General features: G+C 45.3%; 1 protein-coding gene across 1 annotated transcript in view; it reads left to right on the forward strand.

The window, feature by feature from the left end:
* The window catches only part of LOC306932174 (protocadherin Fat 3-like), a gene marked incomplete at its 5' end in the record, with an annotated part of 118,947 nt that overhangs the window by 78,233 nt on the left and 13,442 nt on the right, over positions 1-27,272 (forward strand). The window contains 11 exons of the mRNA XM_079513872.1: positions 948-1,145; positions 2,507-2,719; positions 3,134-3,370; positions 4,760-5,132; positions 6,913-7,047; positions 8,738-8,895; positions 11,665-11,907; positions 13,690-13,942; positions 19,245-19,398; positions 25,026-25,313; positions 26,400-26,613. Coding sequence (XP_079369998.1) covers positions 948-1,145; positions 2,507-2,719; positions 3,134-3,370; positions 4,760-5,132; positions 6,913-7,047; positions 8,738-8,895; positions 11,665-11,907; positions 13,690-13,942; positions 19,245-19,398; positions 25,026-25,313; positions 26,400-26,613 — 2,466 coding nt within the window. The remainder of the gene's footprint in view (positions 1-947; positions 1,146-2,506; positions 2,720-3,133; positions 3,371-4,759; positions 5,133-6,912; positions 7,048-8,737; positions 8,896-11,664; positions 11,908-13,689; positions 13,943-19,244; positions 19,399-25,025; positions 25,314-26,399; positions 26,614-27,272) is intronic.

The following is a 27,272-nucleotide window of genomic DNA, read 5'->3' on the forward strand; positions in this document are numbered from 1 at the left end:
ACCACCGTCATACAGGTAAGGGCCCAGGTTGTTTAGAGTTTCATTTTAATTATAAACCACCGTCATACAGGTCAGGGCCCAGGTTGTTTAGATTCATTTTAATTATAAACCACCGTCATACAGGTCAGGGCCCAGGTTGTTTAGATTCATTTTAATTATAAACCACCGTCATACAGGTCAGGGCCCAGGTTGTTTAGATTCATTTTAATTATAAACCACCGTCATACAGGTAAGGGCCCAGGTTGTTTAGTTTCATTTTAATTATAAACCACCGTCATACAGGTAAAGGCCCAGGTTGTTTAGTTTCATTTTAATTATAAACCACCGTCATACAGGTCAGGGCCCAGGTTGTTTAGAGTTTCATTTTAATTATAAACCACCGTCATACAGGTAAGGGCCCAGGTTTAGTTTAGTTTAATTTTAATTTTTATTTAGTTATAACTTTTTGTTTCCAAGTTTAGTTTTTATTTATTTTTAATGTGTGAAGGCTTAGATTTAGTTTAGTTTTTTTGTAATAAATAATTGGGTAGCCAGGGCCAGGGACGAGATTTTAATTGCTCAGAAATCTAGCGTAAATAGCCTAACCCTACTACTGGTGACATTTTTTTTTCCTGAACTCAATTGCACCCAGAAAACATGAACTTTGAATATTCATTAGATTTTCTGTGTTCTGGAGTCTTCTGACTAATTAGCCTCGAAAAGTGGTCCACAGGTGGTGATGTCATCAGAATCAAGATCTGGATCTATCCATTTAAGAAAAAAATATTTGTCATTGCTAATGATTTGACATTTTATTTCTACCACCTCTGGTTCACCATTGGCACAATCCATTAAGACCTGAGGCCGTTTCCAAAAATGTCTTCTACATCAGTGGTTCTCAAACCTTGGCGACACTCAGCAGAGCCACATTTCCACACAGTTCTTCCTCCGCCCCTGTGCTATTTCAGGAGAACAAGCCGATTGGAACCAGCATCGTCCAGCTCGTCGTCATCGACCAGGACTCCTCCCACAATGGCCCGCCCTTCGACTTCCACATCCTGTCTGGAAACGAAGGCGGAGAGTTCGTGTTGGAGCAAGACGGCACGCTGTTAGCCAACCAGGTGTTCAGGAGGGACCTGGCCAGCCAATACGTTATTCGCATCCAGGTGAGAACCGGCGTGGTTGTGTGTTCATGTCTGTCTGTCTGTCTGTCTGTCTGTCTGTCTGTCTGTCTGTCTGTCTGTCTGTCTGTCTGTCTGTCTGTCTGTCTGTCTGTCTGTCTGTCTGTCTGTCTGTCTGTCTGTCTGTCTGTCTGTCTGTCTGTCTGTCTGTCTGTCTGTCTGTCTGTCTGTCTGTCTGTCTGTCTGTCTGTCTGTCTGTCTGTCTGTCTGTCTGTCTGTCTGTCTGTCTGTCTGTCTGTCTGTCTGTCTGTCTGTCTGTCTGTCTGTCTGTCTGTCTGTCTGTCTGTCTGTCTGTCTGTCTGTCTGTCTGTCTGTCTGTCTGTCTGTCTGTCTGTCTGTCTGTCTGTCTGTCTGTCTGTCTGTCTGTCTGTCTGTCTGTCTGTCTGTCTGTCTGTCTGTCTGTCTGTCTGTCTGTCTGTCTGTCTGTCTGTCTGTCTGTCTGTCTGTCTGTCTGTCTGTCTGTCTGTCTGTCTGTCTGTCTGTCTGTCTGTCTGTCTGTCTGTCTGTCTGTCTGTCTGTCTGTCTGTCTGTCTGTCTGTCTGTCTGTCTGTCTGTCTGTCTGTCTGTCTGTCTGTCTGTCTGTCTGTCTGTCTGTCTGTCTGTCTGTCTGTCTGTCTGTCTGTCTGTCTGTCTGTCTGTCTGTCTGTCTGTCTGTCTGTCTGTCTGTCTGTCTGTCTGTCTGTCTGTCTGTCTGTCTGTCTGTCTGTCTGTCTGTCTGTCTGTCTGTCTGTCTGTCTGTCTGTCTGTCTGTCTGTCTGTCTGTCTGTCTGTCTGTCTGTCATGAACAATGATAGACAGTCTGACTTGTTGTCTGAATTTCTGAATTGTTATTCAGACAGACAGTTATTTTGATCAACACGTTTGCCCGTTATCTCTCCTAATTAAATGGTACCAACATCAATACAGCATGGAATTGTGGCCATGATCTTACCCAACGACAACAAAATATTCTTTAGTTCTGGTTCCGAGAGGCTAAATCTCATCAAATGGCTGTGGCTCAAATGACTATTATAAATAATGGGCCTTGATATGAAAAATATGCATTCGGGGCGGGAACCCCTTTTGGTGTTAGCATTATGTTATGCTTTAGCTATTGAAAAATAGCAGATCTACAAGCTCGTAGCGCGCCACCGAGTGGCGCGCTACGAGCTTGTAGGTCTGCTATTTTTGAAAAATCGAAGAACGGCTGACATAGAAACATAGCTTTTTCAGAAAACTGTCAGGATGTAGAAGACATTTTTAGAATCTGATCTCAGGTCAAAATGGGTTAACCCCCCTCTCCCCTCCTCCCCCTCTCCCCTCCTCCGCCCTCCCCCTCCCCCCCCCCCCCCCCCCCTCATGCTCAGGTGATGGACTCCGGTAAGCCGAGGCTCTCGTCGGCCTCCACGCTGACGGTGCGGGTCATCGAGGAGAGCCTCCACCGTCCCGTGGCGCTGCCGCTCGAGGTGCACATCGTCACCATGGAGGACGAGTTCCCCGGCGGCGTGATCGGACAGCTGCACGCCACGGACGCCGACCCCTACGACGCGCTGACCTACGGCCACGCCCCGCCCGCACAGGTTAGGATTGGTTAGGGAATTTCTTCTAGGGAATAAAGGCGTTTATAGTGCCCCAGCAGAGGGCAGATTTTACTGAAAATTTTACTTCCATTTCCCCCCAAAACCGGGAGGTATAATGTTCCATTACTACCTCGCGCTAATAAGTCGCGCTAAATCATCGGCGTTCTGATCAAAACCATGGACAGCGCCGTAGATCCAGAGATAATAGCAAGTTTTGTCGGCCTGTAAACAAGGAAGTGAATAGCAACAGCCGCTGTCAAAATATTCATTACAGCGATCCAGTTTTCTATCATTAATTAATAAGGACCTAAAAGACGTGTATGAACCCCACGGTTTTAGTTGAGAGGACGTGTGTGCACGTCATTAGCACAGTAAGTGTTAACTATAATAACATTGCTCCCCACCCAGGCCCAGCGTAGCCTCTTCAAGATCTCTCCGCGCGACGGCAAGATCATCGCGCTGGGCGGGCTGGACGCAGGCCGCTACGCGCTCAACGCCAGCGTGAGCGACGGCCGCTTCGCCGTGCCGGTGCCCGTGAGCGTGCACGTGCGGCAGGCCACGGCGGAGATGCTGCGCGAGGCGGTGACGGTGCGCTTCGAGAGCGTGGCGCCGCACGACTTCGTGGCCACGCACCTCCGGAGCGTGCTCAAGGTCAGTGTAACCAAGTAACACCAAGTGCATTTACTTAAGTATTCATAGGATTCATCACTTTTCAACCTGCCTTCATATAATAGGTCCTCACTAATTTTCATGATAAAATTCCGCAAATGTTCTTTTCTACTCAGTCTGTGTCTCATGGGAGGGATGCACTTACTTTTACTTACGCCTATTACCCCTTCTGGGGTTTAGGCCGTCGACAAGAGTTCTCCAAGCATCTCGATCCTGAGCCAACACTTCCAGCTGTCCCCAAGTGTGGCCCATATAGTTTTTGTATCTGCTTCCAGGTCTCTGCGCCAGGTGTTCCGTGGCCGAACTCTCTTTCTTTTCCCTTGGGGTTCCACTTGAGGGACTGCCTTGTGGTGTTTGAGGCTGGTTTACGGAGAGTATGGCCTATCCATCCATGGGAGGGCTGTGGGCATTTCATAAACCCGTCCACCCATGACATCATCGATGGGGAATCCAAGCTAATAGAAACTGCAGGCTTACTATTCCTGAAAAGTTGCAATGCGAAAATGGAAGCCATTGTTCTCACGATAATACAAATCTAAATATCTTTTGAAAAAAATCTGCCTCACTGGTGGATGGGTTTCTGAACTGCCTACAGCCCTCCTATGAGACACAGACCGAGTAGAAAAACATGGTGCTATTTTATCATGAGTATTAGTGAGAAGTCGGACCAATTATATGAAGATATGTTGAAAAGTGGTGAAGTGGTCCTTTGAGTACAATTTTGAGGTATTTGTACTTTACTTGAGTATTTCCAGCTTCCAATACTTTTACTTCTTAATTCTTCTTTTTCTTCTTAATTAATTACAGTATTTGAAAACTTTAGTTACTAGTTACTTTTTAGATTTTGATTATTATTACAAAACATACATTAACCATGTTAGCCCTATATACATTTCGGCCATTTGAAAATATGAATTCAAAAAAGATTTTTTTATACATTTGAAAAATGTCAACGGGCCATTCTGCATAATTAACTACTTTTTAACTTTTGGCTCTTGAAGAACATTTTGATACTAATACTTGTACTTCTACAGTAGGCTAGTACACTGTGAATTCCGGGACTTTTACTTACTTAGTAACAGAGTATTTCCACATTGCAGTATTGATACTTTTAACCCATTTAGACCTGAGTTAAAAACATTCACTTTGAAAGAATATATATTCAAAGATTTGCGCCACATTTTTTACGATTTTTTAAAAATAGCAGATCTACAAGCTCATAGCGCGCCACTCGGTGGCGCGCTATGAGCTTGTAGATCTGCTATTTTTAAATAGCTAAATTATAACATAATGTTTAAAACACCAAAAGGGGTTCCCGCCCAAAAAGGGTGAAGGAATAAGTAAGTAAAACAAGTACTTTTTTTGCTCAAGGTGCTGCGCGCGGCTGCCGCCTCCGCGCAGAAGCAGGATGAGCTGCACGTGCTCAGTCTGCAGCCCGTGGGCGGCACGTCGCAGCTGGACCTGCTGGTTGCCGTGGAGACGGGAGGAGGGGGCGCAGCCGGGGGCGGAGGCTTCTACAAGGCGGCCTACCTGACGCAGAAGCTGAGCGCGTCGCGCCGACAGCTGGAGGAGGTGCTGCGCGTGTCGGCCATCTTGGACAAGAACTGCTCGGGGCTGGAGTGCCGCGGGGCGCAGTGCGAGCAGAGCATCGTGCTGGACTCGCACAACCTGGCCACCTACAGCACGCCCCGGGTCAGCTTCGTCTCGCCGCGCTTTCACCGCACGACGCGATGCACGTGTGCCGGTGAGGAGGAGGGAGGGGCCTATACAGACGCACACACACACAACAACACAACGTAACGCATTGAGACCTGAGGACGATTCTACAAATGCCTTCTAAATCCTGACAGTTTTCTGAAAAACCTCATGTTTCTGTGTCAGTGGTGCTCAAACTATTTCATGTCAAGTACCCCAAAAATTATATGTAATTGGCCGCCGACCCCCATCTGAAAATATGTTGTTCCAGGGATCCCCCAGAAGCAAAGATTTGAGTTACACGTTCGCTCTGAAAGAATATATATTTAAAGATTTGGGCCACATTTCAGGATTTTTCAAAAATAGCAGATCTACAAGCTCGTAGTGCGGCACTTGGTGCCGTGCTATGAGCTTGTAGATCTTCTATTTTTCAATAGCTGAAGTATAGTATAATGCTTATAACACCAAAATAGGTTCCCGTCGGCGGAGAACACTGACGTCACCACATTTGGAGTGACGGCCCTTATTGGTTAGCGTAATACAAGGCTTCCTGTATGCCACAATTTCCAATGTGTTTCCTCAGGCTTTCATTTTTGAGCCGAATGCGAACGAAAATACAAGCCTGGGTACCAACTACCGAGGCCTTGCGCACCCCTGCTACCAAACACGCACATACATGCAGTAGATGTTTAAATATGCATACCCACACATACAGTGCACACACGCACGCACGCACGCACGCACGCACGCACGCATTCCCACTTATTTTCTAAAAGCTGAGCTTTTAATGATCTCTGCTCATTATGTGCAGTCACAGCTCGGTATATCCACTGTCCTGTCTGCAATTACCATTCTGTTAAATCTATCTAACATTTGTTGAAGGCTTATTTTCATTTCAAACTTTCCTGAGTCTTCATCTGTCATCTCACCACCCTCCAAATCAAATATTATACGTGTGACTAAGGACCAGTTTAATTTCCAGACATAAGATGTCAAGACAATTTTGAGATTAGGTCATGGTTATGATTTGGTATAAGAAAGAGATATTATTTTGGAATAATAAATTAACTTCCGCATTGATAGATGGATCATATTTAATATGAATGCTACAAGTGCGTGGGTGGGTGCGTGCGTGCATGCGTGCGTTCCTGCACTAATATTCAGCCAAAGCACGCCCCAGTAGAGTTCATTATAGGTTTAAGGCAATCTAATGAATGTATTTCAAGTCCTCCAGAGTCTAAGGACTTTGTGGACTTTGAGTCAATGCTAACTTTTCTTTCTTCTCGTCAGTGCCACTCTGCTGCTGCTCAATATTTCATCTTTATTCACTTCCTCTCCTCATTCTTCCTCCATCTCGTTCACTCACTGTCGTCTTTCCTGCGTCACTGTCCTCACCTGCTCCCTGTTCTGTCTCTCCTTGCCCCCCCCCCTCCTCTCTCTCTCTCTCTCTCTCTCTCTCTCTCTCCCTCCCTCTCCCCCCGCTTTCTCAAACTGGACACTACCTCCTCTCTGCCCAACTCTGTCTGTCTGTCTGTCTGTCTGTCTGTCTGTCTGTCTGTCTGTCTGTCTGTCTGTCTGTCCGTCCTGACTTGCCCTAGCCTCGACGACCATACACTTACAGGCATGTGCAAAGCCTCAACTTATGTTAGATAGCATATTAAGTAAGCATATTAGCACTCTATAGTGCATACTCATAGTTTCACTGTACAGATATTCAACTGGACGTTAGGCTCTTTCTTAGCTTGCTTACGACCCTTGATGACCATGTTTTGTTCTGATTAAAAGCTCATCTGCTAAATGCCTAAATGCCCCTCCCCCCCATTTTGCAGACGGGAGCTGTCCTCCAGCCTCGGAGCTCTGTGACGAGCAGCCCTGTCCAGGAGACATGCAGTGCGTGGGCACTGGGGCCACAAGAGGGCGCTATGCATGCCAGTGTCCCCCGGGCAAGCTGGGAGAGTGTGCAGGTGTGTATACATTTATACTGTGTGTGTGTGTGACAGTGCGTGCGTGTGTGCACACTCGTGTACTATATGTATGTATGTATGTGTGTGTGCACGTGTGTGTTGTTACTCCATTGAATTTGTGGTCATAAGTGTGTGAACCGTGTGTGGCATTTCTTTGAGCTGGTGCATTGAGTATTTATATACGAGAGAGAGAGAGAGAGAGAGAGAGAGAGAGAGAGAGAGAGAGAGAGAGAGAGAGAGAGAGAGAGAGAGAGAGAGAGAGAGAGAGAGAGAGAGAGAGAGAGAGAGAGAGAGAGAGAGAGAGAGAGAGAGAGAGAGAGAGAGAGAGAGAGAGAGAGAGAGAGAGAGAGAGAGAGAGAGAGAGAGAGAGAGAGAGAGGATACACATGACCCATTTGCGTTGTGCTCTCTCTGTCAAATGGAACAATCATGAGTTTCTTTATTATTCAGCTCCAGAGAGTTTAGATCTGACAAACTTTGCCCGCATGTGAACTTTCCCTAAATAACACACCATCTAGGCTGGGAATATAACATTGTTTGCAGGACAGCATCGCATAGCGTCCTCCAGTACACACTCATAGTCCACAATAGCATAAATAATGAGACACTAATTAAAGCAATAAACCACAAAAACAGATTCTTTTTTTGCCATGGATTTCAGAACATCTAAGGTGTCAAATCACAACATGTTGTCTCGAGACACTTTACATGTAGAGCAGAGAACCGACAGAGACCCCACCCTGAGCAAGCAATATTATTGCGACAGTGGTAACAAAAAACTCCCCCTCAGGAAGAAACGTCAAGCAGAACACGACTCTATGGTGGGCGGCCATCTGCCTCGACCGTGTCGGGCGAGAGAAAGAGAGTGTAGACTACCCATTTAGGCCTGACGTCGAAATAAAAAAAAAACGTTCTCTCTGAAAGAATATATATTCAAAATGTCGTGTCGCATTTTTACGATTTTTCAAAAATAGCAGACCTACAAGCTCGTAGCGCGCCACTCGGTGGCGCGCTACGAGCTATGAGCTATGAGCTTGTAGATCTGCTACTTTTCAATAGCTAAAGTATAACATAATGCTTAGTTAAAACACCAAAAGGGGTTCCCGTCTAGAATGGGCTAGAGAGAGAAGGAGAGACAGAGAGGAGATACAGGCAAATACAAGTAGTAGCTCAATAGCATTAAAATCGTAAGCATTTGAATTAATTACAATTTCACTACAACAATAATTCCTACATCAAAGCAGTCCCCCGCAACTAACTGTATACAAACAAGGAAGTAGCTGTGCAAATGCATGTAATGTAGCGAATGGTAGTACACGTTGCACTGTACTGTACTGTACTGTACTGTACTGTACTGTACTGTACTGTACTGTACTGTACTGTACTGTACTGTACTGTACCTTGTTTGACACATTTTGTTGTAAAACTTTCCACAAAACGAATGCTCCTCTTCCCTAGTCACAGGGGGAAAAAAATGTGCTTCTAATCACTAAAGTTATGATCACCTTTGTGTATAGCAGAATGGTAATTGCAGACAGGACAGTGGATACCGAGCTGTGACTGGACATAATGAGCTGAGATTATTAAATTAAAAGCTGCAGGTTATAGAAAATAAGTGGGAAAGCGTGTGCGTGTGCGTGTGCGCGTGCACGTGCATGTGCATGCTGAAAAAAACTGAATTGTGTGTGCAGGTCACACGTCCCTGAGCTTCTCGGGAAACAGCTACATCAAGTACAAGGTGGCCGAGGGAGCAAAGACGGGAGAGCTGAAGCTGGGCCTCAGGATCAGGACGCTGCAGAGCCGAGGGATCATCATGTACACCCGCGCCGACCCCTGCACCATACTGAAGGTAGGTGCATCCCCTCTGACTACACTACCCATGATGCACCATGCTGAAGGTATAGGTGCAGCCCCTCTGACTACACTACCCATGATGCACCGTGCTGAAGGTATAGGTGCCATAGATATTATAAGAAATAGATGCCTCATTTGCCGCTGCAGTTCATTGGAGCGACGTGTATCCCAATGAAGGCGGAAGTGCAGTGCTGAAGGCTTTTTTTTTTTTTTTAACAAAGCTTGACAAGCTTCCGCCTTGCTTCCGCTAATGCTTCCGCCTTCAATTGGTGACACGCGCCTCAGAGCCGGAAAGGGCGTCTATGTATATATGTCTATGATAGGTGCAGCCCCTCTGACTACACTACCCATGGTGCACCATGCTGAAGGTACAAGCAGCCATGCTGAGTTTGCTGACCCAGGCAGGCAGCATTGTGAAGGTAGATACATGTGGCATGGCAGTGGTTCTCAACCACTGTTTCATGTCAAGGACCCCCAAATTAATTTTGCCCTGTGGACAGCAATGTGCCCCTTTGAAAGTTAGTTTTTTTGTACAGTTTTTCATTTTATTTTCGTTTTGCACAGTGCACAGTGTACAGTATGTGGCCCGAGAACAGCAGCACAGACAGAGAGAGAAAGCTGGACAGTGAAAAGTTGTGAAACGGTTGAAACCGACTTTAAACGCAAGCAGCACACCCAGCTGTAGCGTTGTTGTTGTTGCTCGCGTGTGTGCAGAAGCTTTCTTTAATTACAAAATGATGATTGCGACGCAGATTCTCAATTGCGTCGGAGAATCAGCTAGAACAACAGCTGTGGATCATTAGCGCTCAGCGCTACAGACAGTGAAAGGTCAACAACTGATCAACGGGATTTTATAAAGCTAAAGGTTGCTAAAGGTTAATCCTCTTGTTTAACCCGTATGGCTCACTTCTGATAGTCGCGGGTGCTCTGTCTGTTGTCTCAACTTGTGTGCGCGACGGTAGTTTCTGTTCAGTGAACAGCGCTGCACTGAATGTCAGAGAGAGACTGTTTTTTTTCTTCCTTTTCTGATGGTGCGTTCAACGGGCCTCGGAAACACAGCATAGGGTGAAATACAACATGAAAAAAATCGATCACCATGGATTTTTACCGATGCAGACACTTGTATCCGATACACAGTGAATGAACCGATGCACTCGCATCGCACACGTCTGTATCGATGTTCCGATACGTATCGATTATTGTTAGCACACATGCATCACACCGACACACACATAAAACGTGCGCGATAAACCTTCAATTCCCGAGTGTTTAATTGAATCAAAATGAACCAAATGGAATACATTTGTGCACTCTCGGATTTACGAATGGATAAATTATCGCTGCAAGGATTTTATTGTCTACTGGAGGTAGACTCTGACTTACTATTCTCATAAACAAACATACTAAAGCTGTCACCCACAGGGGGAGAAAACACAAACTAATGCTATCAGCAACAGCCCCAACGTCTCTCTGAGCTGTAAGCTGTCAGCAGTGTGGCTGGAAATGTCTGCCGTATATCATTTCATATTCCTTGTGTCTAACGGTATAGCTGTTGGCATGAATCATTCTGCCATGTCAAGTCTATCCACTATCGCTATGTCTTTCCTCCTTTTGTCACATATTCTGGTGTCTTTCTGTATCATGTTTGTTTGTTTATCATATGCCATGTTATTTGTCTTTGCCAGTTTATGTGACAAAATGGCCTTCAACTCAGCTAGAATGAAAAGCCAGAAAACAGGAAAATAAATTCGATTTTGTTTTTGTGTGAATTTCGGGTTTTTTCATATTAACACAGTTCGAATATTGAAGAAGGTTTTCCTTCCAACAGATAGTTGATTTAAAGTCATTAAATGGTTACATTTATATGGCAAAAAAGGCTTGTTTATATCGGTAACTTTACCTGTGTTTTGGGGGCGGAGAGGTGCAGGCTCCGATATTTGCAGTTTGGATTGGTCCTTGGAATGTCATTGTCCTCTAGTTTCACGATCTGCGCACCGCCCATTAGCGTGCTTGTGTGTTTGTAAACACATCATTCTTCAACATGGCTATAGTAAATGGTAAATGGCGCATTTATATAGCGCCTTTATCCAAGCGCTTTACAGAGATTGTGCATTACATTCACCCATTCACACACACATTCATACACCGATGGCAGCGGAAACCATGCAAGGCACCAACTAGCGCATCTGGAGCAATTAGGGGTTCAGTGTCTTGCTCAAGGACACTTCGACAGCAACTCTGGGCGAGCCCGGGTTCGAACTGGCAACCTTACGGTTACCATGCAGGCACTCTACCCCTGAGCCACGCCGCCCCTATAGTAACTCAACATCTCGCTTATTTCACGATTTGAATGGAGGAGCATTTGGGATTCTATAGCCCCAATATGTTCCCTCGGTCCCTATGCTCATTCTGTAGCTCATTCTGTAGCTACGGAATGAGCTGCTAAAACCCTGATGATTGTGTAAAAAGCAAATGATCCGTCTGAGCCGAGCTTTTACGTTTGCTACAAATGAAACCAAATGGACCTGTACCTAACTGTATACTGTAACTAAACCAGAGAACCCAGAGCAATGTATACTGGCTCGATTGCCATGGAAGTCATCTGTGCGCGCTCATGAATCCTAACTAGGGGGTGGTCGATATGAAAGTTCTGTCCAATATCAATATCCGATATAATTAATTGCTGTTTGAACTGTGTGCGTGTGCGTGTGCGTGTGCGTGTGTGTGTGTGTGTGTGTGTGTGTGTGTGTGTGTGTGTGTGTAGTTGGAGGATGGTAAGCTGTGGTTCCAGCTGGACTGCGTGGGCACCGGCGGGGGCAGCGACAGCCCGGGCACGCTGGGCATCTCGGGCCGGCCCATCAACGACGGCAACTGGCACACGGTGACGCTGGAGCTCAACCGCAACTACACCAGCCTGGCGCTGGACGACAGCTACGTGGAGCGCCGTAGGGGCCCGCCGCGCTTCCAGCCCCTCGGCCCCGACGGGGCCATCTACTTTGGTGCACAGGTAGGTGCCGTGAGCGTGGTGTATTCACGGGGGGGTTTTCACCCGGACGATTATATTTTTTGTAAGATTTTCATAATGCTGCTGTTGTGATGTGATGTGTGCTGGTGATTTTCACCAACACACATTTGGGCGGGAACCCCTTTTGGTGTTAGCATTATGTTATGCTTTAGCTATTGAAAAATAGCAGATCTACAAGCTCATAGCGCGCCACCGAGTGGCGCGCTACGAGCTTGTAGGTCTGCTATTTTTGAAAAATCGAAGAACGACTGACATAGAAACATAGCTTTTTCAGAAAACTGTCAGGATGTAGAAGACATTTTTAGAATCTGATCTCAGGTCAAAATGGGTTAATCAACTAGTCGACTATTCAACTAGTCGACTAGTAAATCCATGACCTTGTTGGTACTAGTTGACTAGTTGATAAGATTTTCTTTTTCCCGTTTTTGATCTGCTAGCAAGATTATAGTTATAGTCACCAATGTACACAAGTACATGAAACTACGAGCGCTGTCCGCGGTGATCATCATCCATCCGAGGTTCGGGCGTTTATCGCATCACTCACTCCCGACATATTATCGTTTCTCGCGAAAGATAAACATCGTGAGCTACTGCTAATACAAGTCGTTTCTCACAATGAACGGAGGTCTGTGAGTGAGGAACCCGGATGCCAAAACATGGTAATCTGCCCGATTCTGCCCGGCGCAGCTAACTGGCCTCTATCGCCACCCTGTGGCAGTCAATTGATTAAAAAAAAAGTTATATAATTACTGTATACATACTGTATATATATGTAATGTATATACTGTACGTATATATAATGCATAGACTGTATATAATTCATTATTTGAACCCTCCTTTTTTGATGTTAGCAGTGTTAACCCATTTAGACCTGAGGCAAGTTTTCTGTTTATATATATGTCAGTGGGTGCTCAACCTTTTTCATGTCAAGGACCATTGGCCGCGGACCCCCATCTGAAAATATGTTGATCCAGGGACCCCCCCAGAAGCAAAGATTTGAGCTACAAACGTTCACTGTGAAATAATACAATATTCAAAGATTTGTGCCACATTTTCACGATTTTTCAAAAATAGCAGCAGCTACAAGCTATGAGCTTGTAGATCTGTTATTTTTCAATAGCTAAAGCATACCATAAGGCTTACAACACCAAAGGGGGTTCCCGTCCTGAATTGGTTAATGTGTTAAAAGAGAATTCATTAATATCTTAGGCCCCTCATCACTAATTGTTAAATCAAAGCTATTTGAGAATCTTATGGTATACATGACCATAATCCTGTCCTCAGCGCTGCATCTGTCTCCTCTCCTCTCCTCTCCTCTCCTCTCCTCTCCTCTCCTCTCCTCTCCTCTCCTCTCCTCTCCTCTCCTCTCCTTTCCTCTCCTCTCCTTCTCTGCCCTCGCCTCCTTCCCAGTGCTGGAAAGTAACTAAAGTACATTTCGTTAAGTACTGTACTTAAGTACAATTTTGATGTATTTTTACTTTACTTGAGTATTTCCAATTTCCAGTACTTTTACTTCTACACCACTACATCTCAGAGGCAAATATTGTGCTTTTTACCGCAACTTATTTTAAATTGAAATCTTTAGTTACTAGTTACTTCGTTTTGGATTATTATTACAAAACATAGGCTACATTTAACCACTTCAGCCCCATATACATTTTGACCTTTTGAAAATAGTCATCACTCATCCGTCACTCTCTTCCTCGCTCACTCTCTGCCCACCCCTCTCTCTTCCTAACCAACCCTCTCCATCCCCCCCCCCAGGTGCAGCCTCCCAACTCGCGCAGCCTCACCGACCCCAAGAAGGGGGGCCCTCCGCGGGTGCTGGGCGGCTTCCAGGGCTGCCTGGACTCGGTGATGCTCAACAACAACGAGCTGCCGCTGCAGAACAAGCGCTCGCGCTACGCCGAGGTGGTCGGCCTCACGGAGCTCAAGCTGGGCTGCGTGCTCTACCCAGACTCCTGCCTCAAACAGCCCTGCCTCAACGGAGCCGCCTGCACCAGCCTGCCATCTGGTGGTGAGTAGCTGGGAGCACAGGAATGAGAGCATACAGTACGTGTGGGTGGGTGAATGGATGCATGGATTGATCCGTGGTGGAAAAAGCTTTTGAGGGGCGCTAGGCCCTGTAAACACAAACATTGTCCTAACACAAACATTGAATGCCACTGACAACGAATGGCCAGTTGTGAGTGTTTGTGTAAACGCAAACACAAACACAAAAGTGAGGACGCAAATTGTGATTGGCCGGAATGAGATGATGTATGATGATAAGGGCGCCCCTCACTTCTCACGGGTGTGATTTTTACTTAAAGGACGACTTCACCACTTTTCAACCTACCTTCATATAATTGGTCCTTTACCCACATAAAACCCCCCAGGAAAGTGTTTCTTGCGTGAAAAGAGGGGTTAACGGGCAATTATGGGTACTAGATTTGCCTGTAAACCTCAAGTTTAGCAGGCATATACTGTACATATACTGTACAGTAATATGCAGGGGTGTACATTACGTGCCACCGAGTGGCGCGCTACGAACTTGTAGGTCTGCTATTTTTGAAAAATCAAAGAACCACTGACATAGAAACATAGCTTTTGCAGAAAACTGTCAGGATGTAGACATGTAGAATTTTTTTAGAATCTGATCTCAGGTCAAAATGGGTTAAAATAAGATCTGGCTGCAAAAGGGGTGAAGTGTCCCTTTAACATTGCTGTTGAGGAAAGGTGATGGTAGAGATTAGTTTGGAAGCCCCGGGCCATGTCGTATAATGAGCAGTTGCTGAGTGTAGGTTCTGTGTGCAACTGCAACAGCCGTGTGGCGTGCCCGCTTGCTTGAGGACCACATCCCTATTCCCTAGCGGCTTCGGATGTTATCAGATGATTCACCGTCATCAGCCCTTATCAGCAGTACTGCCTGACTGTGAATTGAAATTGACTGTCTGTGGCTGGTCTGGGTCTAGGAGATTTTTTATTTCTTTTTTTGGCAGCCAGGCAGGCCAATAAGGAAGCAGGCCACTGGGAATAATATGTTACTATGTTGCATAGCGGCGGCTGTGGCTCAGGAGGTAGAGCAGGTCGTCCAATGATCCCTGGGTCGGCGGTTCGAATCCCGGCTCCTCCTGTCCACATGTCGAAGTGTCCTTGGGCAAGACACTGAACCCTACCTTGCCTCCAATGAGTCGGTCGGTGTAAGCTTGCCACCATTGGTGTGTGAATGTGGGAAGTGAGGACGCTGGCGTCGACTGTTCGCCGCTTCACCTCCCAATGTATGAATGAATGAACCATTGTAAAGCGCTTTGAGCACTTGGAAAAGCTCTATAAAAATGCAATTCATTATAGCACAGTTTCACAATGTTTTCGCTTTGGCGGCAGTAATTTCACTTCTGTGTTTCCTAGTTGCCTACTAGGCAGTAGGCCTAGGTGGAAATGTCCATATTACCTCCATTGCATGTCTTGATAAGAACATGATTATCGGCTGATAACATTCGAAGCGAGTGACATCCCCAGCTTCATTTCCACAGTAGAACCAAGTAGAACCACAAGTCCATTTCTCTCCCCTTTCGCCAATTCTCGCTGCCTCGCAGCCTCGCAGCTAGATAAACGAGTTTATCTAGCTTTCTTTAATCAGGGGTTTTCTTTTGGCTTCAGAAAGCTGTGCTATCCTCTGAGAGATCATTTGTGCTGCAAGCACAAAGCCTTGAAAGAGTAGCAAACCAGAATCTCCTCATTATTAAGAACAATAAGTGCGGTGACAGTGCATGAGGACCAGCACAGGCAAATAGAAGACCATGCACTTTTATTATAATTTAGACGTGAGTCTCAAACTTTTATTTTATTTTCAAGGGCACCAACTTTTGCCATGCAAATGGACCTTTTAAGGGTTTTTCATTAAGGAGAAAATCAACGTTTCTTTGTCCCAGCACTCTTGTGAGATCTAAAAACAGTAATCATAGGACATTCACAAGATCACGAGATCCACATAGGAGATCATTTGTGTACTATTTTGTTTAATGGCGAAGCGTGGGATGGCATGTCTTCCTTTTTGTTTTCATTTTTTCACTCCCATTAAATATCTTTGCTGAAAATAGCCAAAAGTAGCCGATCAACAAGCCTAATGTTTTTCCCAGGATAGGGATGCTGGGGTTTAAGTGGTTAAGTTTCTTTGCTCACATGACATTCAAGGGGGTGGTTAGGTAACACTTCTGTGGTTATGCTTTCACAACCACACAGCTTGTGGCAAGTCTACTTTGGATGGTTAACTTACGACCTTATGGCTGATAATAAAATCCTCTATGCAGAATAGCAATGGGAATTTTACCTCCGAAATCTAAGTGTTGAGCTAGGCATTATGTCTGTTCCTGAATGCTGTAGTGGAGCCCCTGTATAGATGGATAGATGTCAAACATGAGAAGTAGCTAGATGTAGCCAAAACACCCCCGAAGGGGATCGACAACAACGGGAGGTTTGATTACTTCTAACGCGACAAGCGGCGGGACCGCGATGGGCTGTCAAAAACATAATCTTTGGTTAGAATTGGAAGCATTGATTTAGATCAAGAGTTATTCACGTTTCAAGATTTTTCATCCCATCCATTCAAATGGAGGGGGACCACTTTGGATGATGTCCCAACCGGAAATTACATCGGATGTTGCCCAATCGACGATCCCAGCCTGTAGAGCGGTGCGCTCTGTTGCTATGGTGCTAATGTTCCGTCTTTTGATTAATCTCCATTCGGGGCGCTGAGCGTAACTATTTGATAGGATGGAGACCTCAGTTTTGGCCGCTCGGAGTGTTAACTGCCAGGTGAAACGAGCGCTGTCTCCGTTGTGCATTTATTCGCCCTTTTTTCTATTATTATTATTATTATTATTATTATTATTTTTTTTTTAACGTGTATGTTTCTCTGTCACAACCTTCCGGCCATTGTTTTCGTTAGTTTCCGACGTTCTTTTGTTCACAGTTCAATCACTATGTTTCGTTATGGCTTTCCTGTAGCTCCAGTTAGCTCATAACATTAGCTGCTGTTGTCACTCGCTCCGCACTGCGGCGTTGCAGAGTCTGGCTTCAGACTTCCGCGTTGCAGCGTTTCTTGGTTTAGGAGGCAGCCAATCATGAATAGGTCGCTACTAGAAGCATGAGTGGTTCAGACTCCCATTGGCTTATAGGCAGCGTTTCAGAGGATGGGTTCAGACTCCCATTGGCTTAGGCAGCGTTTCAGAGGATGGGTTCAGACTCCCATTGGCTTAGGCGGCGTTTCAGAGGATGGGTTCAGACTCCCATTGGCTTAGGCGGCGTTTCAGAGGATGGGTTCAGACTCCCATTGGCTTAGGCGGCGTTTCAGAGGATGGGTTCAGACTCTCAATGGCTTAGGGGCAGCCAATCATGACTAGGTCGCTAAAATGTCGCTATAAGAAAATGAGCTGTTGTATGCCAGGTTTCACCTGGCAAAAAGGAAAAAAACGAACTTCATCTCTAACAGGACGAGTGTACTGTTAAAAGGTGATTGATCGTGTCCTTTCCTCTGAGGGCCGAGGCCTGATAGAGTGCGTGATCAGTGCCAGCTGGCACACGTGAACAAGCAAGCTGGCACGGGAACCGTCTTCTGGAACTCGCTCCCCTATTACGTAAATCTGTAATTAATCACTAATGAATTGGTGATTAAACCACTAGCCATGCTCAACGCATAACTGTTGCTCTCACTCCTATTTATCTTTTTTCCCCGCTTTCTGCCGGTAATACCCAGAAGGCAGTCGTCGTGTCTCTGCATCTCAGCGATTCCCAGCCTGTGGGACGGGGCCCACTGGTGTGGCCATGAGAATGTTGCAAGTGGGCCCCGAAGTAAATGGCAGAACAAACACTAGGATTGTATCCATGCGATGCGAGAGTGCACACACTAGCCGACACCAACTGGACCCTCCTCGACACACTTCTGTCTAGCATCCGGGTCTGGAGCTCTGCGGCGTTGCAGTCGCCTCCGACTGTAGAGGTCACATGTTTTTTGAGGGGCGAAACACAAACATTGTTTTGCTACCGTTTCCCTATGACTTAAGTGTTTGTGTAAAATAATCACACCCGTGTGAAGTGATGATAAGAGCGCCCCTCACTTCACACAGGTGTGATTTTTGTCTTTAGAAGTGGTACGGTGGCACAGTCGGTAGTGCTGTCGGGTGGTTCGGTGGTTACCATATCACCTACAACTGGAGTGTGAATAGGCCTTTACCCATCCGTTTCTTGCGGCATCATCTCGTCTGATCCATTTTCCGTGCGTTGTTCCGCTTTGCTCGGCCAGCTGCACACAAACACCCCTGTGTAATAATTGCTTTGGGGTTGTTTTTCCTAGAATGTGTGATGGGTTCTAGAAATTCAATTGGTTGTTTTTTACTTTCACCAACCAGACACGGGTAAATGTCATTGCTATGGGAATGCCAAGCCATCGGAGTTAGCAGGAGTTCATGCTGTCGCGGTGACTCGATACCGCAGCAGCCCTGAGACCCTGGGCGCAGTCGTAAACACCCCAACACCCCCCCCCCCCCCCCCCCCCCCCCCCTCACACACACCGTATGTTGCTTATCCTTTGTGAGAGAGCGGCTGAAAAGAGCATCCTGCTGGGACGTGTCACTGACTCCCGTTGTCATTTGTAATGACGTGTACTAGCGCCCTGATAAAGGTCACAGGCGTGTGTGCTTGCATGCGTAGGTGTGTGCCTGCTGTACAAATGCACTAGAGGCATGTAACCTCCCTGCATTTTCCTAGAAGTGTGCGTATATGTGCCATCACGCGTAGCGTTTGCTCCGTGACAGCTGTTTCCCCCTGTACCTCTGTGTGTGTGTGTGTGTGTGTGTGTGTGTGTGTGCGTGTGCGTGTGCGTGTGTGTGTGTGTGTGTCTGCGTTTTTTTCTTTATGTGTGCGTGTGTAACAGAATGATTTCCCAAAGGTTCGTGTTTAGGCTGGCGGGCTCTTGTCAACCTCATGCCAAGTCTCACTGGCACCGCTAGCAAAGCTTGAACAATACGCACACACACACACACACACACACACACACACACACACACACACACACACACACACACTATGTGTGGTAATCTGTGCGTTTTTGTGTCGCTGTCTGTTGGTGTGTGTGTGTGTGTATGAGGCTCTTTCTTCTTTATTACCACTGCATCTGTGCCACTAAATTCTTAATTAAGTCTCTTCATCACTCCCTTTATCCCCTCGGATCCTCCCTTCTTCTTCTCTCTTCTTAAATGTTCTTATACTGCCCCTCCTCCTCCCTCCAGCCAGCCACCATCACTCAATCACGCTCTCTCTCCTCACTTTGTCTCCTATAGGTTTCGCCTGCACTTGCGGCCCACAGTACACCGGGGGGCGCTGTGAGACGGAGATAACGGCGTGCGTTCCCACGCCCTGTCAGAACGGCGGCGTGTGCAAAGCCATCGGCAACGCCTTCCTCTGCAGCTGCCGACGGGGCTTCAAGGGACTCACGTGAGTGTGCGCGTCAACTCGGGGTTACTTCAGTAACCTCAGTTAGATAAGTGACTCGGAGAAGAGAGTCATATCGCATGCATGTTGAAGTGCACACTGTGCACTTCAACATGCTGTACTGTCTCGTAGTCAGACAGAGCTTGTGTTTCGGCAAATGCCACACTTATGACTCAACACAACTATTAAAGAAAAGGTATTTTTTGCTTAAAGGAGCATTCGGTGATTTGGAAAAAAAAACTGTCCGCCATGGTAACAAGATGTGCACATGCACACGCTCTACAGTGGAGGAAGTACAACAGACCAACAGCAGGTGCACCAAGGCCCGCCCCACTCGATCATGATTGGAGGAAGGCCCCTCTCATCCTGATTGGATGAAGGCTTTGCCACCCAAAGCCCAAACCGAAACTAGGGTTTTTTTTACCCCAGGGGCTCACTGGGGGCAGGGAGGAACTCCTTATATGGTCAGCACACTTTATAGTAGGGAGGATTATCCAAAAAATATGAAAAAATAAGTGATATTTGAATTAAGTGAAATCACTGAATATACCTTTAAATAGCTCTATAGAGATAACAGGCAAACATTGATCAAAATGACAATTCTTCTACATTCTCTTGTAAATTGACTTATGCAGATGTTTCACAATAATTTTACGAGTCCATTTGGTTTAGTTTTACACTCTCAAGAGTTAAAGATCTAATCATTTGGTTACCAACTCTCCCTCATTTAGCTGGCGATCCACCTGGAGACATTTCAAGGACCACTGGTGGTCCCCGGACCACTGGTTGATAACCACTGCTCTATATTCTGATAGTAATCACAGTGTTTGTTCAGTAACTGTGCTCTCCCTGTCTCAGTAAACCAGAAAATGTATTTTCAGGTCATGAAACCAATTTGATCCAATCAGGAGAGAGAGAACTCATACAGGATACAGGATAAACAAGTGGAAGTGATGAAACAAAAACATTGGAACCGAAACACTATGAAAGTGAAGCTGATAAACGACTACACTCTCCTGATTGGCTGAAATTGGCAACCCACCCGAACAAATGTATTTTCTGTTTATTAAAGATCTGGAGAGACAGGGAGACCCCTGAACAAAGTAACAAACACACACTATGGCAGGGGTGCCTTGTGATCTACTCAGTAGATCACAAGTAGATAGATAGATCACAGGTAGGCCACATGACATGCCCCTAAAATATATATATAATTTAAATGTAAAAAATATATATATTTGCATTTTGTGACATCTGCCACTTGGATTTGCCATTTTGACCTGAGATCAGATTCTAAAAATGTCTTCTACATCCTGACAGTTTTCCTGAAAAGGCTATGTTTCTATGTCAGTCGTTCTTTGATTTTTCAAAAATAGCAGACCTACAAGCTCGTAGCGCGCCACTCGGTGGCGCGCTATGAGCTTGTAGATCTGCTATTTTTCAATAGCTAAAGCATAACATAGTGCTAACACCAAAAGGGGTTCCCGCCCAAAATGGGTTAAGGTGACGTCTTGATTGATTGACAACTAAAAGGGCCAGTGTCAGCTCAAACCCACAATGCAATGCCATTTCCCTTTCCAAGTGCATCTGTCTTATATGTAACACCAGCGCCGCTATCTTTTAGCAATTGGTTAATACTTGTTGGGGTGGGTAGAACTTGTTGAGGTCGTCATTTTGAAAGTAGCTCACAAGTAAAAAACAAAAGAAAAACAAAGAGAAACAAGTGTGGGAACCCCTGCTCTATGGTAATGCTAAAAAAAAAACCTTTGTTATAATAAAAATATATCACTTAACCTACCTTTACAACCAGACAACCAGAGCCCAGTGTGTAGAGGAGCACCATTTATCCATATTTTTAATTGATTGATTCATTGACTGTAACAACGTGTATGGATATAGATTGATGACAATAAACAATAAACATGCTTCATCAAATGATAATTTGTTGAACACAAGAGCACAAAGTAAGAAGCAAACATTATTCTAGATCAGTTTTACCAGATACTAGTCACAACAGAAGAAAAGTTTAAACTCTACCGTATATTATAATACTGTAGCGCATTGCCTAATGACATTAAACATTCTTTTAGCAGCTAAAACTTTAGAATTGGCCTTCAACTCAAACACACAATATAGCAGCCTATTAGACCAGCGACCCGGAAAAACGTAAACAAAAGATGAAACTGTGTAATTTTCATTAATGGTCATCCATGCTCATTTCATTCTTGGATTTAAACAATTGGAAGAACGACTTTGGGAAAAATAGGCCCTATGCAGACTACTAGAATGTACATTTTTATTTTTTTTAAGATATTTTTTTAGATGGGGGGGAAGACACGCAGCAAAGCTCGTCGGGATCTGGACTTGAACCTGCGACACACTGTCAGGCTGGTTTACCATCCTATAGGTGCCTGGATCTTTAGGCCCAGACCACAATGTTACGTTTTGAAAGGAGTAAAAGGCTATCCTGAATGAGATGTTCGTGCGTGTCATGCCACAGACAGTGTGTACACAGCAGTGTTGATTTTATATATTTATATATGTTTTTCCACCGTCATTTATATTTATAAATGATGGCGAAAATCACACCTGTGTATGCAAAGCACCTGACAAAGCCTACACGGCGAAACGCGTCGTGCAATTAAGCAAATGTAATCTTGTCCGAGCGTCTCTGGAGTGTGCGGTCCCTTCCTCTAAGGGACGTTTTCCTTGGTGTGTGTGTGTGTGTGTGTGTGTGTGTGTGTGTGTGTGTGTGTGTGTGTGTGTGTGTGTGTGTGTGTGTGTGTGTGTGTGTGTGTGTGTGTGTGTGTGTGTGTGTGTGTGTGTGTGTGTGTGTGTGTGTGTGTGTGTGTGTGTGTGTGTGTGTGTGTGTGTGTGTGTGTGTGTGATTATGATTATATTTTTTACGTCCAATGCATTTGTATTTAGTTCATAAATTCCAATTCAGAAATAGCAAAAAATAAATAAATGAGGATTTCAATTCAGAAATAGCAAAAAAAGACGATATACAAGCTTGTAGATCGGCTATTTTTGCTATGACAGTAATATGCAATGTGGCCCTGCTCTGGAGTGAGTGTGGAACTACAGTGGCACTCTGCTCTCCATCGTCAAAGTTGCCCACCCCATCTACCTCTCTCTCTCCATGTGCATTTACAGGCAATGGCCACTTGGTGGCGGCAACGCACTGCTGTTAAATGCCACTGCCTGTTCATCTGCTTCCTCAGGACTGTTTGAACATTAGAGTAGAGCAGTGGTTCTCACACTCATTAGCCCCCCATTAGAAAATACATGCCAAGGAGAAGCTGTTTAATGGCTTGATTCTCAAACATTTTAATCCATTTTGACCTGAGATCAGATTCTAAAAATGTCTTCTACATCCTGACAGTTTTCTGAAAAAGCTATGTTTCTGTGTCAGTCGTTCTTCGATTTTTCAAAAATAGCAGACCTACAAGCTCGTAGCGCGCCACTCGGTGGCGCGCTATGAGCTTGTAGATCTGCTATTTTTCAATAGCTAAAGCATAACATAATGCTAACACCAAAAGGGGTTCCCGCCCAGAAAGGGTTAATCCCCTGTTTGACCTGACTTAGGCTACGGTGAGGTCCCCCAACCAAATGGGACCCTAACGGGTCCATTTGTTTCCATTTGTACACTCTCTGAGTTACAGACCCATAAGGGTCCATTTGGTTCCCAATTATCATTTAGCTGGGCACCCCCTGGAACTCTCTCAAGGACCCCACTTTGTAGAACCCCTGTCTGGAGTAGAGAACATAACACGGGCCCAACAATCCATTCTGCCCGCCATGTCTTTCCCCTTGTGTGTTCCTTTGTTTGCCTCACATGCACATCAACATGCACATGTAAACACATTCACTCAACACCGGGCACTGCTCTCGCTGTGGGGGTGAGGAACGCGTGTGCACACGTCGGTGGGGCGAACGGTTCTCTAGTTACATTGAATTCAGACACACGCAGTGACAATGCTTAGTTTTAGTTTAGTTTTGTATTAGTTTAAAAAAAGTCTGGAGTAGAGAACATAACACGGGCCCAACAATCCATTCTGCCCGCCATGTCTTTCCCCTTGTGTGTCCCTTTGTTTGCATCACGTGCACATCAACATGCACATGTAAACACATTCATAGTCGGCACCATGCAAGCAATTTGTTTTGATGATTGAAAAAACAAAAGAATACATCAAATTGATTTCCAAAGTGAATCGCTGTGTATTTTTCCAACCACGGAGTGATAAAGACGTAGATAGAATCTTCTGTTCTAAAAATACATTTTAATGTTGAGCGGGTGGTGCGCACGTATGGGTAAACTTCTCATTTACAGTTTCATCTTCAATTCTCTTTGTTAGCCTCCCAACAATGAGTCGAGACAATAGTTTGTATTTTTTATTGCACTCAAAATAATTGTCTTATGATCCTGCTTTAGTGGAGCTTACATCCTGCCAAAAGTTAAAGGGATTATGATGCGAGAAGAACACATTGGATTACTTCAGTCACACAGCATCTGGTGAAGTACTTTCAGAAGGAACTTTATTTTATTTCTTTTAGATCTTGGCAGACAAATAATAATCTTTAGTGACTGCAGAAAGTTTGGTTCTATCCACACACCCGTGCAAAACATTTCTCCCTGTTCTCTTACCAGCTCAGTGGCCTTGTGGTTAGAGTGTCCGCCCTGAAACTGGGACGTCAGGGTTCGATCCCCGGCCGGGTCATCCAAATACTGTAAAAATGGGACCCAGTGCCTCCTTGCTTGGCACTCAAGGTTTGGATTGGGGGTAGCCTCGGAAACCCAGACGTTTTTATTTCCAGGGAGAAAAAAAAGTCTGGGTCCGAGTCCACTTCAATTCGGCATAGAGTAGCGCAAACGTCGATCACTGTCTGCTGATTTCTGATCGTCTGCACCTTTGTTAAATTGACGCACACCCGTACACACACACACACTCTCTCTCTCTGTCGCTCTAATTAATTAGTCTCATGTCCAGCAGCTGCGCACAGTTTCTGCCGGCGGATCCTGCCGGGAGCTGCCTATGCCATAGAAAGCATAGGTGAGTTCCAGGCTAGATTGGGGGGGTTAGAACAACTACAAATGATTCCCGAGCGCGGCATGGCTGTGGCTCACTGCTCCAAGAGATGGGTCAAATGCGGAGAACAAATCTCGCATACAGCAATGTATGTGACAAATAGTAGGACTTTAAAGATGGAGTGCCATGAACTTTGTATTTTTTTCCCAGTTGTTCATGTGTTTATGAGGTGCCTTGGTGTGGTTGTTATGTGCAATTATGTCTTCCCTTTGAATTTAGGGTTTCTTCCTGGAGGCTGAAACCTTGACAGTCAAACGGGCCAATGAAAAAATATATAGTGACATCACAATATCATCCCCTCCCCTAACCCCTCCCCTTTATCATACAACAACATATGTGGGTGTGGCTTCACCCACTAGGCAAACCAGGCATACTTAATGAACTGATCATGTCCACATAAAACGACATTTTAACAAATACTGTAGACTTTAAAAAAATACTCCTTATATAATAATAATAATACATGATGATCATGTTTTAGGGTGGAAAAGAATCATGCACTCCATCTTTAACTTTAACTCATCTTCTTCCTCCCTCCAGGTGCGAGGAGGACGTGAACGAGTGCGAGCGAGGCAACCCGGAGGGCGAGTGTGAGAACGGCGGCGCGTGCGTCAACACGCACGGCTCCTTCTACTGCAACTGCACGGTGGGCTTCGTGGGCCAGCGGTGCGGCCTGCGGCCCGTGGTGGTCCCCGACATGCAGGCGGGCCACAACATGGTGGGCAAGGAGGAGCTCATCGGCATCGCTGTGGTGCTCTTTGTCATCGTCACGCTCATCGTCCTCTTCATCGCCTTCCGCAAGAAGGTCTTCCACAAGAACTACTCCAGGTTAGAATCGTTATTGTAGAAGGTCTTCCACAAGAACTGCTCCAGGTTACAATAGTTTGGGATTTACTAGAGCGGTGCCCGTTGGGCACTGGCCTATTTGGAACGATGCAAGTTGGAAATGCATGCCCCACCCAGTTATTATGTCTGTGTCCCTTTTATGCCCATATATGGAGTTATTTGTCAGGCATGCCCAAATAGCCTATGGAGACTATGCAGAAAACCTTGTGATGTCATAACAGGCCAGCTTCATACTGTATATGGAGATCTGTCCAGAGCCGGGCAGAAGCTTTTGTGCTGGTTCTGGTACAACGGTGTATCCGACGGACTCGACACCGGGCACTGCACTCCCTGTGGGGGTGTGGAACGCGTGTGTCGAATTTGAAGTCGGCGGGGCGAACGGTTCTCGAGTTACGTGGATTACAGACATACAGAGACATGGTGCATTTGAGCGGTGCCCGTTAAAGCCTCTACAGCGGTGGCTGAGGCCTTTTGTGGCGGTTCTGGACAACCGTGGGTCTGACCGACTCGACACCGGGCACTGCTCTCCCTGTGGGGGTGAGGAATGCGTGTGTCGAATTTGACACACGTCGGTGGGGCGAACGGTTCTCTAGTTACATTGATTTCATACACACGTACACACAAGTTTTAGTTAGTTTTTAGAGCGGGGTTGCTAGTTTTTATTAGTATTTTTTTTGTGACAATGCTTAGTTTTAGTTTAGTTTTTATTAGTTTAAAAAATATATATACTTATGAATACTGGGTTATTTGTCAGGTGCAGGATTCAAAAAGGTAAAAGTAAGTAGGCCTATTGTGTAATACAAACCCAACAAAAGATACAATTTAAAAAAATATTATATATATTATATATATATACCATGGTAACTGAAAAACAAAAACTAAGGGCATTTTTATTCTATAATTTCAGTTCGTTTTAGTTCATTTTGATACACACAATTACAGTTTCAGTTAGTTATCGTTTATTTTTTATTTTTTTATAGTTCAGTTAATAGTTCTCTTCCAATTTTAGTTTCCGTTATTTTGCTTAGTCTTCGTTATTAACTATAATAATCTTGGCGCCTCCTCCAGGAACAACCTCTCGCTGGTCCAGGACCCGGCCACGGCCGCCCTGCTCAACAAGGCCAACGGCGTTCAGTTCAAGACCCTAAGCTACACGCCGGGAGATCCCTTGAACCTGTACTCGGAGGCCGGGCTGGGGCCCGGGGCCATGTTGGGGGGCGGGATGATCGTCGGGCCGCCACAGGTCCCGGTGAGACCCATGGCCTACACGCCCTGTTTCCAGGTACTATGTGTAAGTTTTCTTGTGGATAAAGAGACCTTGGCTGAACGGCTGTACAGCCTGCAAATAAGATAAGAGAGACCCTATACGGCTGTGCTGTTTGTGTGTGGAAAGAGCTTCTACACCTTAAAGGACCACTTCACCACTTTTCAACTTATCTTCCTATAATTGGTCCTAACTACTCAGTCTGTGTCTCATAGGAAGGCTGTGGGCAGTTCAGAAACCCGTCCACCAGTGACATCATCGATGGTGAATCCAAGCTAATAGAAACGGCAGGCTTTCTTTTCCTGAAAAGTTACAATGCAAAAGTTGAAGCCATCGTTCTCACGATAATACAAATCTAAATATATTTTAAAACAAATCTTGTTTAAAAAAAATCTGCCTAATGATGATGTCACTGGTGGACGGGTGTCCGAACTGCCCAAAGCCCTCCTATGAGACACAGACTGAGTAGGAAAAAATGGTGGTGTTTTATCATGAACATTAGTGAGGACCAATTTTATGAAGAGATGTTGAAAAGTGGTGAAGTGGTCCTTTAATCTCCTTACCCTCTTCTTCCCTTTCTTTGTTTTCCTGGAAAAATATCACGATTGAAACTATGCACAAAAACAACTTTCATCCCCTTTTTTACTTAACCCATTTTGGGCGGGAACCCCTTTTGG

Source organism: Electrona antarctica, assembly GCF_951216825.1.
Source record: "Electrona antarctica genome assembly, chromosome: 11".
Taxonomy (NCBI): Eukaryota; Metazoa; Chordata; class Actinopteri; order Myctophiformes; family Myctophidae; genus Electrona; species Electrona antarctica.